General features: G+C 43.6%; 1 protein-coding gene across 1 annotated transcript; it reads left to right on the forward strand.

The window, feature by feature from the left end:
• Positions 1–1,566: 1,566 nt before the first annotated feature.
• On the forward strand, positions 1,567–17,201 carry ATP5D (ATP synthase, H+ transporting, mitochondrial F1 complex, delta subunit). Its single transcript, XM_018559518.1, has 5 exons — positions 1,567–1,783; positions 4,362–4,515; positions 11,299–11,387; positions 13,114–13,242; positions 17,134–17,201. Exons 1-4 carry the CDS (start codon positions 1,661–1,663, stop codon positions 13,234–13,236), a joined length of 489 nt encoding a protein of 162 aa, XP_018415020.1. The 5' UTR covers positions 1,567–1,660; the 3' UTR covers positions 13,237–13,242; positions 17,134–17,201.
• The last annotated feature ends 662 nt before the right edge of the window (positions 17,202–17,863 follow it).

The raw sequence follows: 17,863 nt of genomic DNA on the forward strand, positions 1-17,863 counted from the left end.
TTAAAATTATTTTTTTTGTATCAGGACAAGTAGATTGTCATGAGGGACAAGTAGATTCGGCCCCCGCTTTAGTCCTTGGACAAGTAGTTTTTTCCAAAATTTCCACACCCCTGCTGGCAGGATCGCCAGGTAGAAAACTAGGCAATAGTTTCACAAAAATGATTTGTATAGTAAAGCTGTATACAGTAAGACATGATTACAAACATACTGAAAAATGATGACGACAAGTTGCGGCGCTGTGGAATATGTTGGTATACCAGTAGACTACTGGCAATGAATATATCAGTCTAACATAGGCGAGAATCCAGACGGTCTGGGGAAGGGTCCCTCAAAAATGTATTTAAAAAAGAAATTCAAAAATATCTGATTGTAAGACCCCGTCCACATTAAGCGATTTATCGCGCGGTAATTCCTGCGATATCGCGGCAATTTACCGCGCGATATCGCTCTCCAATGCTTCTCAATGGGGCAAAGGGTCCTGCTGTCGCGGGTCGTGTGTCGCTACAGCAGGACCCTTTTTGGAGCGGATTTAGCCGCGATTCAAGCTTGCTCGATGCAAGCATTTGCGCGCTATCGCGTGACAAATCGCGCAATATCGCGCAAAATGCAAACCACGCGAACTGCTCAATGTGTACGGGGCCTTAGAGAGGAGGGGGTTAGGGGTGGAATGTCAGAAAGTAAGCTTGGAGGGTAAAGGTCATCTTTAAAGGGTTTCTAAATCCTCCGGTTTTTTTTGCATATATCTACTGCTAGCAAGCAGTAGATATATGCAAAAAGTTTTTTTTTAAACAAAACGCTTTAACAGTGGTTTAAACTAACCCTGTCTTTGCCGCGCGCTCCCGCCCGAGAATCTGAAACTGCACGGGCGGCCGCAAAGCATCTCGGGGCGGTAAGTGCTGACATTAACATTGGGGGGAGGGGGGAATTTGACTTTAATGTCACTTTAACTTCTGTAAGTGGAATTTATCAAACTGGAGCAGACAAAATCTGGAGCAGTTGCCCATTGTAACCAATCAGCTTCTACCTTTCATTATTAAAGCTTAACTGAACAAACTGAAGAGGGAAGCTGATTGGTTACTATAGGGAATTGCTCCAGATTTGATAAATTCCCCCCCTATGGTGGTTATTTACCAAAACGGGAGCAGACAGAATCTGGAGCAGTTGCCCATAGTAACCAATCAGCTTCTCTCTTCAATTTAAGATTTGAAAATTAAAGAGAGAAGCTGATTGGTTGCCGTGCAGAACTGCTCCACATTCTGTCTGCTCCTCTTTTGATAAATCCCTCCTATGTTTTTTTATGCTAGTCAATGCATCAGACCAGGAGGAGGGACAAGTGAAAAGAGTGACAACGTTATTTGACTTTGAAAAAGAGATACAGTCCCGCTTAATAAGGAACAGTTAGGAGTTATGTAAACATGACTTTGAATAAACCTTTACTGATGTACAGTATTAAGATCAGAACACTTGACTACCGTGACACTGACCCAGCTTTCGTTTCACCGGTGTTGCCCCATTGCATGCCGGGACATGTAGTTTGCGTCGGGCAGTGGGCGGTGCGGGAAGCGCGGGGTCACACTACAAGTCCCAAGAGCCCCCGCGCGGCGGCCTGTCTTTGTATCCGGTGCCCTTGGCTCGGTCAGAGTAGTTCCTCGGCTTCACCATGCTGTCCGCTCGAGCTCTCCGGTTTGCTCGTTCTTCTCTAACCTGTCATGTACGAAGCTATGCGGAAGCTGCATCTACTGGGACGTCGGCCATGAGCTTCACATTCGCATCCCCTAGCCAGGTTGTATGCTATGGAGGTTGGGCTGCTTATGTGGAGGTGTGGGTCATTATAGAGACACAGATAGAGGACTTGGCATTCTTCATCCTAGTGACCGTTCAGCTGGCACTGTCACCAAAGGCTATCAGCAATGATTGCTTTACATGTGAAATGGGAATGTCCTGTGCCTATTATCCTGCATATGCCTTCTAATCATCCTTAGACTGAGGTTTGCATTCTCTTCAAAGGTCAAAATGGTGTTTTTTATTCCTCAGGGATTTGACCACTACATATTATCCTTTTGTGTGATTCTTTTTTTCCCCTCCATCATTAGCTATGCAAATGAAAAAAACTGAATCAAGCATTGGTGGGGTGCCCAGCTGGCACAGTAGTTCTGCATTTCATCACCATTCTTGGCAAGGGTGATGTGATCATTTATGTGACCTACAAAACTTTGTACTGGAAGTCCCCATTTCTGCCCCTTGGTGGGGGTTTTACTTTATATAGTTTAGCACTGGATGTTAAATGAGAACTATGTGCTTTTCCCCATAGTTCTCCTAAGGGTAACAGGAGGACACAAACTAGCGTCCTCCCGTCACCCAAAGCTCAGTATACCTCGGTATACTGAGACGCCGGAACGGATCCCGACAATTCTGTCTGGATCCACCCGGCTGCGTGAGTGACAGCTGGCTCTGCCTATCTAGAGGCAGAGACAGCTTACAAACTAGTAGTCCTATCACTGGAACAATTTTTTAAACTTTATTTTATTTTATTGTTTATCCGATTAACCGATTAATCGAACTTAATAATCGGCTAACTAATCGATTTTGAAAATAATCGTTAGCTGCAGCTCTAATCCCTTCGTTGTCACAGGTCGGCTCAGATTATGACTATAATCTTGCCTCATAATTCTCCTTTAAAGGATAATTAAACCTTACTTTTTTGCGTATATCTACTGCTAGCAAGCTGTAAATATCTGCAAAAACATTTTAAAAAAGTCACCAAAAAGGTTATTGCTTACCTGTGTTGCCGCCGCTCCAAAGATCTAAAGAATTCTCAAGCGGCCGAGAAGGATCATTGAGTGGGCCCATGCGCAGTAGAGATCTTCAGACAGAAGCCAATGCAAGCAGCACAGCAGCGTGCACATGCACAGACTCCATGGGACAGGAAGACACAGCAGTCAGCACTGTATCAGTGGGAAGTTTATAATTTAATGTCATGGTGAGAAATGCTACCTGAGAGCTGAGGTGGCTGAGAGCCAAAGCCACCTGTGCCTGTTCCTTCCAGTGTCTCTCGCTCCAGGCAGTGCTGGAGGAGCAGAGAAGGAAGGGGGGGAATGCCTGAGGGGAGCAGTGACTGAGAGCTGACCAGAGGTCACATGATTGCTCTGCTCTCGGACTGAGAGCCATCGTATGCCAGCTGCTGTGTCCCACGACGGCTGTAATCATCAGGGAGTGTAGAATTCGACTCTGCCCGCACTTGCCCATTCGACTGTATAGCAACTTTTACATTGGTGGCAAAGTAAGGGGTTTGCAAGGTGGTTCACGCAATTGCAAAGCTCCTCCAAAATGAGGGTTGAAGTAGAAAACTTTTTGCAGTTTTGTTCCCCATGGTCCCTGTGTGTGTTGTAAAGTAGCCACCGCTCCAAGCTCACTCCCGTGATGGACTACAATCTCACATTTAGTTTTCTAATTTGTATTTTGATTGTAGTGCAACACAGGAGTGAACTTGAAGCGATGGCTACTTTACAAAACACACAGGGACCATGGGGAACAAAAGTAGTCACCCTCCAGAAGGAGGGACAGTGTCGGCATGAATTTGAGGATCCACAGTCCAGTAATACACAAATAATATACTTTTTTGTTCATAGGTGAGGTACTTGAATGCACTTTTAAGGTTTAAGACCCCATTCACACTGAGCGATTTGTCACGTGATTTTCAGCTCCAAAATCGCTCAAATATCAGCTCAATGTAGCTCGTCCAATGCATTTCAATGGAGCTGCCCACATCTCTCAGTTCAATGTCACCTGTCGCTTGTAGCTCAAGCTTGTCGCTCGAACACGACCTATTTTTCGGCGGATTTCGCGCAATTTGACCTTAATAGACTACAATGGTGTAGCTCAATGTCACTCATTACCATCGATATTGCATGACATTGTCGCGCTTCAGAAGTGTCGCTTTTGCACAGAAATATAAGAAGGAAGGAATGATGTCACATCAAGACCGCTTTTGACAAAATGTGCACTGTAGCTTAATCTAGCTCCATATCGCTCAGCTCAAAATCACGCTGAAAATGTCATGTCGCTCAATGTAAATGGGGTCGAACGCCGGAGTTTAGTGTCACTTGAACTGTGAAGCGGTTGGTGTTTTTCAGATCTATTGGCATCTTATTTTTTTAGGTTAGGTAGATAATAAGTGGGTAGATCCTCACTAATGTGCTTTCTTGGACAGTCTGTGGGAAGTACAATTAATGTTTTATAAAGCACTGCTCAAACTATTGGCACTATATAAATGCTATATAATATTTGTTTTTCTAAAATGCATACAGGTAAATAAAACACTTTGTTGTGGCAGGAGCTATAACCATTCTTCCTTGGCATAGGTCTTTTACAATGGAGCAAACGTGAAACAAGTGGATGTTCCTACAACTACAGGAATGTTCGGTATCCTATCAAATCATGTCCCAACATTGCAAGTTCTTAGACCTGGGCTTGTCACAGTGATTGGTGAGGATGGAACTGCAATCAAGTACTTTGGTGAGTGTCTATGAGATCAAAGCACTGCCTTCATGAAGTATCTAGTTAATGCTTTAATTTTGCATCAATGCCACAAGATATTCCAGGGGTGTGGAAATTTAAAAAACTACTTGTCCAAGGGCTAAAGTGGGGGCCAAATCTACTTGTCCTTCACGACAATCTACTTGTCCCAATACAAAAAATAGTTTTAATCAAAACTAAGGATGCACCAATACCGGTTTTTCGGTATCGAGTACGAGTACCGATTTTTTGCTTTCGGATCTCGCCGACACTGAATACTAATACCGGTGCTTCCGCTGACATAGAGCAGGCTTCCCTGGTAATCAGGAAACCGGGCAGCAGGTAATGACATCCCGCCCAGGTTCCTGATTGCCACGGAAGCCGGCTCCATGTTGTTTGGCCTGCTTGATTGCGATTGGCCGGGAAACCTGCTTCCCGGTCAATCAGGAAGCCGGGTGGCGAGTAATGACCTGATTGACCGGGAAACTGGCTCGATGCTGATTGGCCAGGAAGCCGGCTTTCCAGCCAATCAGCAAGGAGCCGGCTTCCCGGGCCAATCAGAAAACCAGGAGGCGGGTCATTACTTGCCGCACGGCTTCCTGATTGCACGGGAAGCTGGCTCCATGTTCCCCTACGGCACTGCCAGTCAGAGGAAATTTTCATCTGGCCGTAAGTTCCAATATCGGGGTAGGTATCGGAGCATTTGAGTGAGTACGAGTACTTGCCCAAATACTCGGTATCGGCACTGATACTAGTATCGGTGCACCCCTAATCAAAACATATTTTACTGTGCTAAATAGCGCTTCTCACTGGTCAGCGCAGTCATCTGACCACGTTGACCAATGAGTGCTTGCAATTTGCGAGCGAAATTCAAAATGCATAGGGGAGGACTGCGCTGGACAGCAGTACGGGGGACAGATAGTACACCCATACTGGCGGAGGGGAGGGATTGTTCGCCGAAAGGTAAGTATAGCCAGGGGGGTGGTGGTTTGGGAGAGACGGGGCCAGATTTCATCGGCTAATTTTTATTTTTCCATATTACCTGGAAAAAGAGAATTCTGGCTACCACCATGGAATGGCGGCTGCAATCTCAAAGCACATGCAGAATGTCCTACGCATGCGTTTATTTGCATGCAGATGGCGGGGGCAGCAGGGTTTCATTTATTTATTTTACTTTTTCATTTGTTAAATCTTTATATATTTAATTTTTTTTTACTTTTTAAATTTTCTTTAACTTTTTCTTTAATTACTTTTTCCCCTTAATGTTCTTCCTATTACATAGGAGATTAAAATGCCTTATGTGATAGTTTGGAGGTGACAGGTTCTCTTTATGGAACCTGCCCTCCAACACAGAACAGCTGTTCTGTGTATTTCCTGACAGCCGAGACAGGTGGCGCTGTGATTACAGCGCCACGTTCTCAGAGAACACACAGAGCCCGTAGAGCAGACGTTTTTCGTCTGCTCTACGGGCTCTATGGCTGAGCCGTTGTGCCTTAGTTTTCGGGGTCCCCCGGGAGAGCGGGCGACCCCGAAAACTACGGCGGGGGATGCGGGCAGAAACGATCGCCGCTGCTCAAATTAATACAAGTGGTCTGATCAGGCCACTTGTAGTAAACGAGCGGCGGCGGCTCCACAATGTACATTCAGCTCTGCTTCCGGAGCCGGGCTGAATGTACTTTAAAACTACTCGCCCGGCGCCCGAAACTGCATGTCCCGGGCGATAGGAATTCCACACCCCTGTATTCATCTTTTATTTGGAAAGATTTTTTGACTATTGTTGATATCCCCTAGCTTAAAGGGACATTCCACCCTTGTGTATTTGTGAAAAAATGTGCATAATTTTTTTTGCATTGGAGCCAGTAAACGTGACATCACTTTGTTTGCCTGAAGAAAGAACCTTTGTGCATTCTGAAATGTTGCCATACGTTGTGAGATCTGGTTGGATGTCGATAAACTAGGTCTGACATTCTTGGAAGCCAGGAGTGCTGGTGATTTCTCCATTCCTACTGATTTGCTTGTGGCGCCATCCGCGGTCACTACAGCACCCATTTTTAGCTTTTGGAGTGCGATGGGGTATGGACCGAAATTTGTGGATTCTCCATTCACAGATCCTGTCAAATGATCTGTGAATGGATGATGGGGCTACGTTGGCGGGGCCACACACAACCGCGCCAAATTTAAAAATGCAGGGGGGAAGAACTCTGCAATTAAGGTAAGTGGGGTGGTGATGTGGCAATGTTTCATGTTGCACCCTGAATATGGGTGTAATGTAAAATATGGTCAGAAGGGTAAGCTTGCCCTTTAGGCTGATATGGTAGCATAATGCCGAAAGTGCCATTTTCCTGCCAATACATTGGCGCATCCGTGATTTCTTTTCTCCCCGCTGGGCGCTGCTCTATGTCCCAGCAGGGAGAAGAGAAAGTGACAGCCGGCCGAGTGCTGCGGTGGAGAGCGCTGTGAGCGGCCGGCGTCTCCTCCCACACTGCTCTGCCGCCTATCACAGTCCGGCAGAGCGTTGTGGGGGGCGGAGACGGCGCTGTCGCAGGAGGCTGAGCTCTCCTCTCTACACCGCTCAATCAGCCTCCTGTGACAGCGTGTCAGAGAAAAGCAAGGTACACACACTAAAGAGCTCAAGAGTAATGAGCTATGAAATGCAACACACTAAGGTCTCGTTCACACCTAGGCGTATTGCATATGCGCGTCTGTCGCGCGTTTTTTTACCGCGATTCGCTGTAAAAAAGTTGCGCGTTTCCGAAGGCTACTTGGCTGTGGGATACGCGCAACAAAACGGCCCAAAGTAGTACCTGTACCTTTTCAGGCGTGGGCCGTTTTGTAGCGCTTTAGGGACGGGCGGAAATACGCCAAGGTGGGAACGAGACCATTGACTACAATGGGATTTATATTTTTGAGCGTTTTGTAGAGCGTTCGTCGAGCGTAGAACGCGCTACAAAACGTTCAGGTGTGAACGAGGGCTTAAATGAATTCCAAGTCATCATAACAAATAATCCTCTTAATTTAAAAGCATAAACACAAAGCACTCTAGGGCAAGAAGGCAAAAAAGCTAACCATACCCTGGTAGAATTTAGATCAAAGACTTTTGATTCATAATTTTTGACCTTACTGAGCCCAAAAATCGAAAGACATTCTCGTTTCCTATCTGAAAGATTGAAATTCTAACAGTGAATGTGGTTCCCAGTCTTTGAATAATCGTAACTCATTGTAATGCACATGTGCTATGAGAAGTTTCATTTGGAAGTAGAACTTTCGTTGTCACCAAGATTTTTTTGTGTAAACCGTTATATATGGTGTGGAAGAAAAGATGGAATGCATTTAAAACAGTAGGTTCATTTTTTGTGGGAGGACATTTTGATATTTAAATCTTTTCACTGCCTGACATCGGAACTGCATGGGTAATTTTAACCCTATGGCTGGCACCAATGTAAGGCTTATATCAGCAGCAGCAGGGACCTGTAAACAAACTCACGGTTGCTATAGCAGACAGCAGCTTGTTTTTATTCTGCAGCCTGCCGGCCTCTTACTAGAAGTGATTTGGGTGACTGTGAAGCCACTCGATCACTTCCACAGCTTGCAGAAGGTGTCGCCTGCTGCAGGCCATTGTAAGCCTTATGACTGTGGCAGCGAAAGGATTAAACATACCCATGAAGTTTAGGTGTCCAGCAGCACAAAGCCTTGATTACCAAATATCCTCCTGGAAATCGTGCCTACTGTTTAAAACTTTAAATGCAGGTAATTTCATCTCCATCTTGTTCCACGAGTGTTAAGGGCTTGTCAGGCCTCTATGTGATAACATTAAAGTGAAGAAAAAGATAAGGCCCCTGACCCCACATGCACACACATGCGAATGTAAACATGCACATCTGGTGCTCCTATGTATGAAACTGACGATTGCGCCACACAGGTATTGCTGTGCACGCTGGAGTGAGAGCAATAGTTTAAGGACATTATTCACAACTAACTCTAAACTGATGACCTGTAAAAGCTTTTGAAGACTTTGGACAGTTTTGGGCTACAGTAGTTCTAGAAAGATTAGAACTCCCGTTTGGGTTTCACTTTTATCCTGTGCTCCATTAGAGAGATTTAAACTTACAATCCTGTCTCGCAGATGACAGGAAGTGAAGGAAAAATCTGCAACTGGGATAGAGACAAATTATTCTGACAGGGGCCTCTAGTGTTCTCCTGATCTACTCTAGAGAACCATTTTTCTCTGTTTGTGCTGCTGCTGCAGAGTTATCCGCTTCCTGTCTAGTAAAAGCAAAACGGGGAGAAATCTAACAGATCTCCAGATAGCAGTATAAACCTGATAGGGGATTTCTCCATCCATGCTTCTTCAGACTTTAGATGGGTATACCAGAAACTTACTGGCTTCTGCCACGTCTGAGCTAATGATGGCACTAGACATCTTCCCAGTGCAAAGGTTAGTCATCATGATGTGTCTTTGTACATCTGCGAAAGACCTTAGACCGCACATCTGGAAACACCGTTCTTCCTTGAAATGTTTGCCTGTGAGATACCTTGTTGATGCAGTAAGTATCAACCGTAAATAATGGCCCTAGAATTATTGCTCACTCAAGTATGCATTGCGATACCCAACATATGACTGTAGCAGACGGGACAATTGCCGCACAAACGACAGGTATTACAAGCTGGATACTGTTTACTCGCGAAGTCAAAACCTGCTGTAAACTCAGACAGGCACCTCCCAACTCTAACATGTTTCACCGATCGGCTTATTTCTAGAGATAGAGATTCATATCTCTATGAATAAGCCATTTGGTGAAACATGTTTGAGTTGGAGGAGCCTGTGTGTGTTTACAGCACGTTTTGACTTTGGGAGTAAACAGTATCCAGCTTGTAATACCAGTCGTTTGTGCGGCAATTGTTTCTGTGTGAACCAGTATCAAGCTGCAGCCTGCTTTTTTTTCTTTTTTTTTGCCTGCACCGACGAGGGATGGGGCTGCTTTGGTGGAATATGAGTGGTGGCTGCCCGAATATAAGCCGAGGTACCTAATTTTACCACAAAAAAACTGGGCAAAAATATTGACTCGAGTAAGTTTGTGTTAATTAGCATAAACTGTGCCATGAAAGCAACATTAAATTAAGTTCATCAGTGAAGTTGCTATAATCAGTCAAGCCGTTGTCCGTATACAGAAGAAAATACTCTTTGTAATGCGAGTTATAAATGAAATAATTTAAGTCTGTTAGTGTGTGAATTAAGGTGTCCATGAACCTGGCATTTAACCCTTTAGTTGCTAGAACCAGTTTTGTTTTGTTTTTTGTACATATGTTAAAATGCTCATTTAAGGCTTGGAAATTACTTACCACCCCCTAGAACATTATCTATTTTCTGAAAGCAGAGACCCAGAAGAATTAAATGGTGCTAGTAGCAATTTTTGTGTCCTATGATATTGGCACAACCGTTTACCAAATTCATATTTTCAGTAAAAAAAAATACTATAAATATGTATTTTAGTGCTCTTCTAGCCAATTGTGGGTAAAAAAAAAAAGTTGAGGTTGCACAAAGTGCCGTATTTTTCGCTCCATAAGACGCACTTTGTTCCCCCCCAAAAGGCAGGAAAAATGTCTGCGTCTTATGGAGCGAATGTGTGAGAGCTGAGGGAATCCCTATCGCCCGACGCCCGGGACATGCAGTTTAGGGCGCCGGGGGAGTAGTTTTTTTTTTTTTTGTACATTTAGCCCTGCTCCTGACAAACAGAGCTAAATGTATAGTGTGGAGCCGCCGCTTGTTTTCATACAAGTGATCTGATTAGATCACTTGTATGAAAGGAGCAGCAGCGATCCTGCCCTCCCAGGTTTTCGGCGGCCCTGCTCCTCTGGGGGACCCGTGACCACGGCATAGGAGCTCGCTATAGAGCCCGTAGAACAGACGTAGAACGGAGACAGTGGCGCTGTAATCGCAGCGCCACCTGTCTCAGCTGCCACTAACTACAGCTGTCGCAGAACCCTATTCTCCCTGCGTCCTATGGTCAGGTGCGCCTTATTGAGCGCAAAATACGGTAAATGGATATCAAACATGTTGAGCCTTAAATTGCGTGCACCTGTGAAACAGGAAAAACAGTACCCTAAATTGTCCATTAACAATGCTTTGAAAGCCTATACAGGTCATACATTTAGAGTTAACTATGAATGATAGCCCTAGAATTCTTGCTCTCACTCTGGCGTTTCAGCGGTACCAAATATGTGCGCATTTACTTTTGTATGTGCGTGTACATTGGGATGGTGGAGCTTAGTTTTTCTAAAATGTTGTTTATTTGGGCATTGTTCAAGGGCATTGTTTCCAGGTTCATTGTAGCTAGAGGAGGTCAGCGAATGGACTTTCGCTGGACTCCCTCAGCTCTACCTGCCGTGGGCGACCCCAAGCACCCAGAAGGGACAGATGAGCCCAAGATGCATGGCGCAGCGAGCACCATATTCTGCAGCCTATTGCTGTGATTGAGCGGCTTTACAGACACCCGAATCACTTCTCATTAAAGCTGGCAGACTGCAGAAAAAAATGTAAACAGACTCCCGGTGGCTATAAAGGCCAGGAGTCTGTTTACAGATTAGCGCTGCCATTGATGTAGTACATATGTCCGTGGCAGCTAAATGGTTAAAAATAGTAATGATACCCATGACTACTTCTGTATAGACAGATATAAAAGTACTGATATCTTGAGAGTATCATAATGACAGTGAAATGATAGAATATGTTGGTGCAGAAGATGTATAGAAGTATAATGACTGCATCATTCTCTTGTCTTTTAGTGAGCAGTGGCTCCGTGACCGTGAATGCAGATTCCTCTGTACAGTTGCTGGCTGAGGAAGCAGTAAAACTGGACATGTTGGATCCGAATGTAAGTACAAAGCTAAACTTATTACATAGATAAATGAACAAACGCCTCTCGGGCTGATATGGAGACAGGTTATGCAGCCTCAGTAAGACTTGGAGGGGAGGAACCGAGCTGTATGCTTTAAATATTACAAATATATCAAATATTTGTGCACTTTGTATTGTTAACTACCCTGTTTCCCCGAAAATAAGACCTACCCCGAAAATAAGACCTAGTGTGTTTTGTTTTTTTTGAGCCAAAATAAATATAACACAGTGTCTTATTTTCGGGGAAACACGGTACACTGACTTGCTGTAGTTAGCCCGAGGCTCCGCCCACCGGCTCCGTAGTTTGCGGCCGGCGGACACCTTACACCGGAGCCCGCAACTTCCCACAAGGTCACCGCTGCCGCCCTCTGCGCTCTGCCGCCCCGAGGCCGGGCCTCGGTGGCCTTGTGGGAAATCCGGGCCTGCATATAGGCCTGTAGATATGGTGAAGGATTTGTATAATGAGAGGAAATCTGTAGAGAACATATCCGAAAAAGTAATGTGGTCTGTAAATGTCAGGATTAAAATGATTGGGTAATAAACCATTGCTGCCCCAACTGAACATGTTTTCTACAAAAAATCATTCTCAAAGTTCTCTTATTTTTAATACATTTTCTGCCTGATTCTCAAGATCAGGGGTAGGCAACCTTGGCACTCCAGCTGTTGTGGAACTACAAGCCCCATGAGGCTTGGTAAGACTGACAGCCACTGACATGACATGAAAAACAGATGCATGAAGGGTTTTGTAGTTTCAACACTCCACATCTGCATTGTTGAAGTTTGGCTACCCCTGCTCTAAATACTATCAAAGAAACTGTATGTTTTTTTTCCAGTAGTCTGTACTCCAGTACTCCAGACATTTTTGGAAATGATATTTCTAGTGCTATTCTAGTGCTTACAGAACAAGAATTTTTTAAATATTTGAACTGTGTAGTATATAGCCTAATAAAACAGTGAAGTATGTATAGTATGCAGTTAATTGCAGTGAGACAAAAGCATAACGCGTAAAGAGTAGTTTTAAAAACAAATCCTATTCAAGAAGTGTTTGAGAATAAGTAGACATGTACTTCCTGCTTTGTAAAAGTTTTACCTTTGGTTAACCAATACCTTTTTGGTTTTGTTCCATCTGATCAATCACACTGATTAGATTAAAGCAGCTCACGTGATGCCTTTAGATTTTCAATCAATTATAGCAATTCACGGTATTCAGGTCCTGACTATTCTAGTCAGTTGCTGTGCAGTCAGCTGTGCCGTAAGCCTTGCTGCCCTTGATTCTACATCAGCAATGTCTTCACTGGCTTCTCCCCACACCTGGTTTTGCTCCTCTTGCAAGATCACCAGGAGTGGACCAGTGTTTGGAAGCCAGAGAGTACCAGGAGAGGTCCAGTTTTTGGAAGCCTGAGATCAACAGGAGAGGTCCAGTCTTTCCAAGACTGAAAGGACCAGTGTTTGGAAGCCTGGGTTTACCAGGAGACAACCATTGTTTGGAAGACTGAGGACCAATGTTTGGCAAAACTGAGATCACTTATACTCGAGTATATACGGTAGACCTTGTCTAGCAGAAGTGACTGAGAGAACCGCTTCTGCAAGGCACAGCCTTTGTGGAGCATTATACAAGATGCTGAGCCTGCATATGTCATTAGTTACCCCTTCCCCAGTTAAGAAATTAAGACCGTTGTTCCCCTTTAATATTTCTCTGACAGACTGCAAGGTCTAACCTGGAAAAAGCACAGGCAGCGTGGCAGAGTGCTGCAGATGAGGTAGCAAAAGCAGAAGCTCAGATTAACGTGGAAGCATGTGACGCCATTGTTAAAGCCCTGGAATAGAAGCCGGTATGTATTTAGGTCATTGTGCACCAATTTCTGTATTTACGCCTGATGCACATAGGCCTCCTGCGCTCAACAAGACTTTATTCTGGAAGTATAAACAACTTTTATGCTTTTATGCCCTGATAACTTTTTTTTCTGTGTCTAGACATATCTAGCTGTATAACAGAGTTCATTAACTGTCTGTACTGTGCTGGTAGATCGTATCAATTATAATCTTGATTTGAACACTGTCCTAACAATGGGTTAAAGATCGAGAAGCTTGCCTTCTTGCATTGTATGTGAATGAGGAAACACAGCCTGTCCCTGATTGTCTTGGGGACAGTCACCGTGAAATTGTTCATAGTAATTTGCAGTCTGCCCAAACACCTGCTCTAAAGAAACATCTAAAATGTAAGGTGTGTATGTTTTTATAATATGCTGTGTGAATGGAACACATAGCAAACATAGAGGGGTTTTCTCAAATTTGACTGCAAAAGTGGAAATACACCAAGGTATTAAAGTAACTAGTAGAGAAACTAGCATTGTCAGAAGAAAAGGTCAACAATGGTGGCCTCCATATTTTTGTAATTTCCTTTGAAACGCCATGTAGCTGCAGTTCACTTTGAAATCAAGGTATACCTGTAATAGAACAGTGGAATACTCACCACACCGTTTACAATCTAATTGTACAATATCCTTTAGATCTACCTGCAACTATGTAGTGCAAGGGCCTGCTTGATTGGATACAAATTGATTGGGTTGATTAAATGGGCCCTCATAATTAGTTTTGGTAAACCTAAAGTTGATTGTACAAAGTTTGTTTTGTTCAGATTATAACATATGCTTACCCTAAATGTCTACTTTTTCATGCTGTCCACACCACAGAACTACAGCATGTCTTCAGCAGAAGATTTCTCAGGATCAGTTCCCTGGGTCCCCTGCAGCTCTCTGGATCCCCCTGCTGACCACCAGGTTACGGTATCTTGCAGTAATATAGAGGTCAGTACGTGGAATCGGTGAGCTGTGGCAGGCCCAGCAGATTGATATTACCAGAAGTGTGTTTCCCTGCAACATTTGGCAGGAATTTCTCTGGATAAAAGAGGTGTTTGGCAGTGGGGGAAGCAGAAAGGGTAAGTATTTCCGCTGTTCTTTTAAAAGTATGCCTTGACTTCAAAAGTTTACTATAGCGCAGGGTCACTTTTATTTCATGTACTGCTTAAGCTGGCCATACGTTCTACAATCAGATTGTACATCCTAATCTTTGTTTGTCCTTATGACGTAGTTTTGGTAAAGCTAAATAGTCAATTATTAATATACCATTCAATTAATATAAAATTATAGTTCTTACACTATATAGCTGATAATGAATCTAAAGGAGACTACAGTCAGATTATATAGTATGGTCAGCTGGTGGTCAGCTGGACTTTTTTTTTTTTTTCTCTTTTGGCTTCTTTACATCTCCATATGTCCTTATGACGTAGTTTTGGTAAAGCTAAATAGTCAATTATTAATATACCATTCAATTAATATAAAATTATAGTTCTTACACTATATAGCTGATAATGAATCTAAAGGAGACTACAGTCAGATTATATAGTATGGTCAGCTGGTGGTCAGCTGGACTTTTTTTTTTTTTTTCCCTGTGGCTTACTACTGTATCCATGTGACTTGATCTTACCCTGTTATGTTACAGTAACGCAACACAGAATATATTCTAGACTCATGCAATGCTGTTTGGTTTTGTTACATTTTACTTGATTTCCACTAGGGATGTCCCGATACCGATGCTAGCATCGGAATCGGGCCCGATACAGGGCATTTTGACAAGTACTTGTACTTGTCAAATTGCCCCGATGCCTAGCGCCGAAGCTTGCGCTATGTTTTTTTTTTTCTTACCTTCCGTGGTGGCTGGGGTCCTCTGGGCAGGCTGGAGGAGCGTCGTGTCACTGCTGTGGGCGGAGCTCCAGTTGGGGTCTAATGTAGTTGGCCGGCGACCTGGAGCTCCACCCACAGCAGTGACGCGACGCTCTGCCGCTCAGCGCCGCCGACGTCGTCCTCACATGAGAGGATAAAAAAAAGCTATCAGCAGCTCGTGACGCACCTCCATTGCACGTGGAGCGGTGACGGCGGGGGGCGTGGAGCAGTGACAGGGCAGAAGGCGTGGAGCAGTGACGGAGCTGGACTCATGGATCTGTGACAGGCTCTGTCACCTCCCTCCCCTGTCCCCGGCTCGTTCTTGTCACAGGAGTTCTAGCACAGTGCTGTGCTGTGCTAGAACTCCTGTGTTGGAGGTGACAGGGCCAATAAAGAGTACCTGTCACCTCCAAATGCTATCACACAGGGGTTTGTTATCCCATGTGTGATAGCAATAAATTTAAGTGAAAAAAATAGTTAGGAAAAGTCAAAAATAATAAGTAAAAAAAAATAACTGATTAAAATTGTAACTAAATAAAAATAAAAAAATTAATAAAAACACGATAAAGTAAAAATAATAAAATAAATTAAAATTAAAAATGTTTACAAAGTAAATAAAAATTGGAAAAAAATGAAAACCAGCCCGACTTGGGTGCCATTAGAAAATAATGGCACTGCCAGCGCGATCAGCGGTGGAGTGCAATCCATGACCGCCCGGTCATCGTGCACAAAACCGAGCAGATGGCTGGGCGGTCATGGAATCGTACACCACCGCCGATTGCGCTGGCAGTGCCATTATTTTCTAATGATACTCCATTCGTGCCAGGCAGATTGCGCGGTTTCCCGCCGCAATACCCCCTGGCCGGTCCCACACGATCGCAGTTGAAAACATGAATAGGTTAGATGTTTTATTGTTCTAAAACAGTCTTAGATTAAAGTTCTTCATAATCATAAACAAATTGGTCTAAAATCATTAGTCTATTGTTTTTTTAAACATGTCACCTGTCCCTTTAAGAAAAAGTATTGGTAATTGGTATCGGCAAGTACATGAGGGGAAGTACTTGTACTTTGTCTTAAAAAAGAAGTATCGGGACATCCCTAATTTCCACCCATCTTTTTGTTTGTCATCCATCAGTCCCCTTTGATCATACTTCCTCTACAACATGCTTTAACCTCTGGCATTCTCCTATTCTGTGCATTTCCACCCACTTCTGACACATCTCACCCACCTTACATCTGGCATCCCTGCTCTTTGCTCATACCACATCTCTTCTGGCAGCCTTTATACACACACAAATGCGCTTTCATTCAGTGCATGTGCCCCCTTTCTTTTATATATCAGATTGGGAACATATTGTTACATTAGTTACCCTCTGCATATATCTGCATACTGTCAATGATGAATTTTGAGGGTATACGGAACGTAGAGCAGGCATTTCTAGCACAAATTAGGTCTCAATACAATTACAGGCAGCACTCTCATACAGTATATGTTTTAAGTTTCAGTAATTACGTTTACTCAGGAATCCCCAGGAATGTCCTGGTTGTATGTGAAGGGTAGATCAGATATAAACACCATTGGTGAATTTATTTTTTGTGTGTTTTACTGTAGAATAGTGAGGGGAAGAGCCCCCCCCCCCCCCCTTCCTATTTATTGAAAATAGCTTTAAATTCATATTTTCTGTTTCATGTCATTGAAACAGAAAAAGGCATTATGATTTGTGGGGGAGAGGGGGACACATACTGGGGACTATATACTAAATAACCAGTTTTTGTCATCTCGGCTTTGAAAGCATCTCATTCGAGTACAATGCTTGCAACCCTTTAACTATTCCTATTCCCCTGTGCCTATTTCTCATTAAAGGACCATTCCACCAGGTGGCAGTAACCGCCAAGTTTCTTAGGAAGGACACAAACCTTTTCATTTGTGTCAGTAGCTGCAAATGTACTAAACGAGAGATTCTTTAGTGCTTTGATCAATAATTTTCTTTTCTCTTACAGGAATTGTACATCTCCTACAGCACTGCTTCCGTCTGCCGTCCCCCAAACAATAAAAGAACAAAAAAAAAATTGTTGTGAGTTCTTGAGTCATATTTGAGCTTTATTATGTAATCACAGCTATGCAGCTAAATATTTGTCTTATTTTTCATACGGTGATGGTTTTCGAGTCATTTTCCATGGGTAGGCAGACATGGGTACTTTTTTTAACCCCCTGCACCTTTTTTAAAATAGGCACTTTATGCTCATATGCAGTAATGGTATTAAAGGCAACCAAATAAACCCACCACAGGTTCTGTTTTGGGTGGGGTGGTAAAGGATTGCCCCCCGTTCTCCAGGAGCTGATATGACTGTGGCTGCCTGTGAACTTGCCTTTCCACTTGTTTGTTGTCACTGGCCTTTCTATGGGAAATACACTAGGGCATGAACCAAGGGGGACCAAGCCTTTCTCCACTCTACCCAAAATGAAACACTTTTTTACTGGGGTAAAGAAACAAAGTGTATTATGGATTATTGTATAGTTTTATCATGGATTGTTGGACCAAAGCAGAGCAGTGTCAATGTTTATTTTTTATGGTTGCACAAAATTGCAACAGCAAGTTGGTCTGTACCAATTCTCAGCTCCTTGACTACAGTCTCTTTGTGTCTATTTGCTTGATGTGCAGCTTACCGGCAGATAACTGTGGTGATCCTCAGCTATACAAGCTATCTTTGTGTTGGCAAGCTATGGCTT

This window comes from Nanorana parkeri, unplaced genomic scaffold, assembly GCF_000935625.1.
Source record: "Nanorana parkeri isolate BGI_ZX_2015 unplaced genomic scaffold, ASM93562v1 scaffold401, whole genome shotgun sequence".
NCBI classification, from domain to species: domain Eukaryota; kingdom Metazoa; phylum Chordata; class Amphibia; order Anura; family Dicroglossidae; genus Nanorana; species Nanorana parkeri.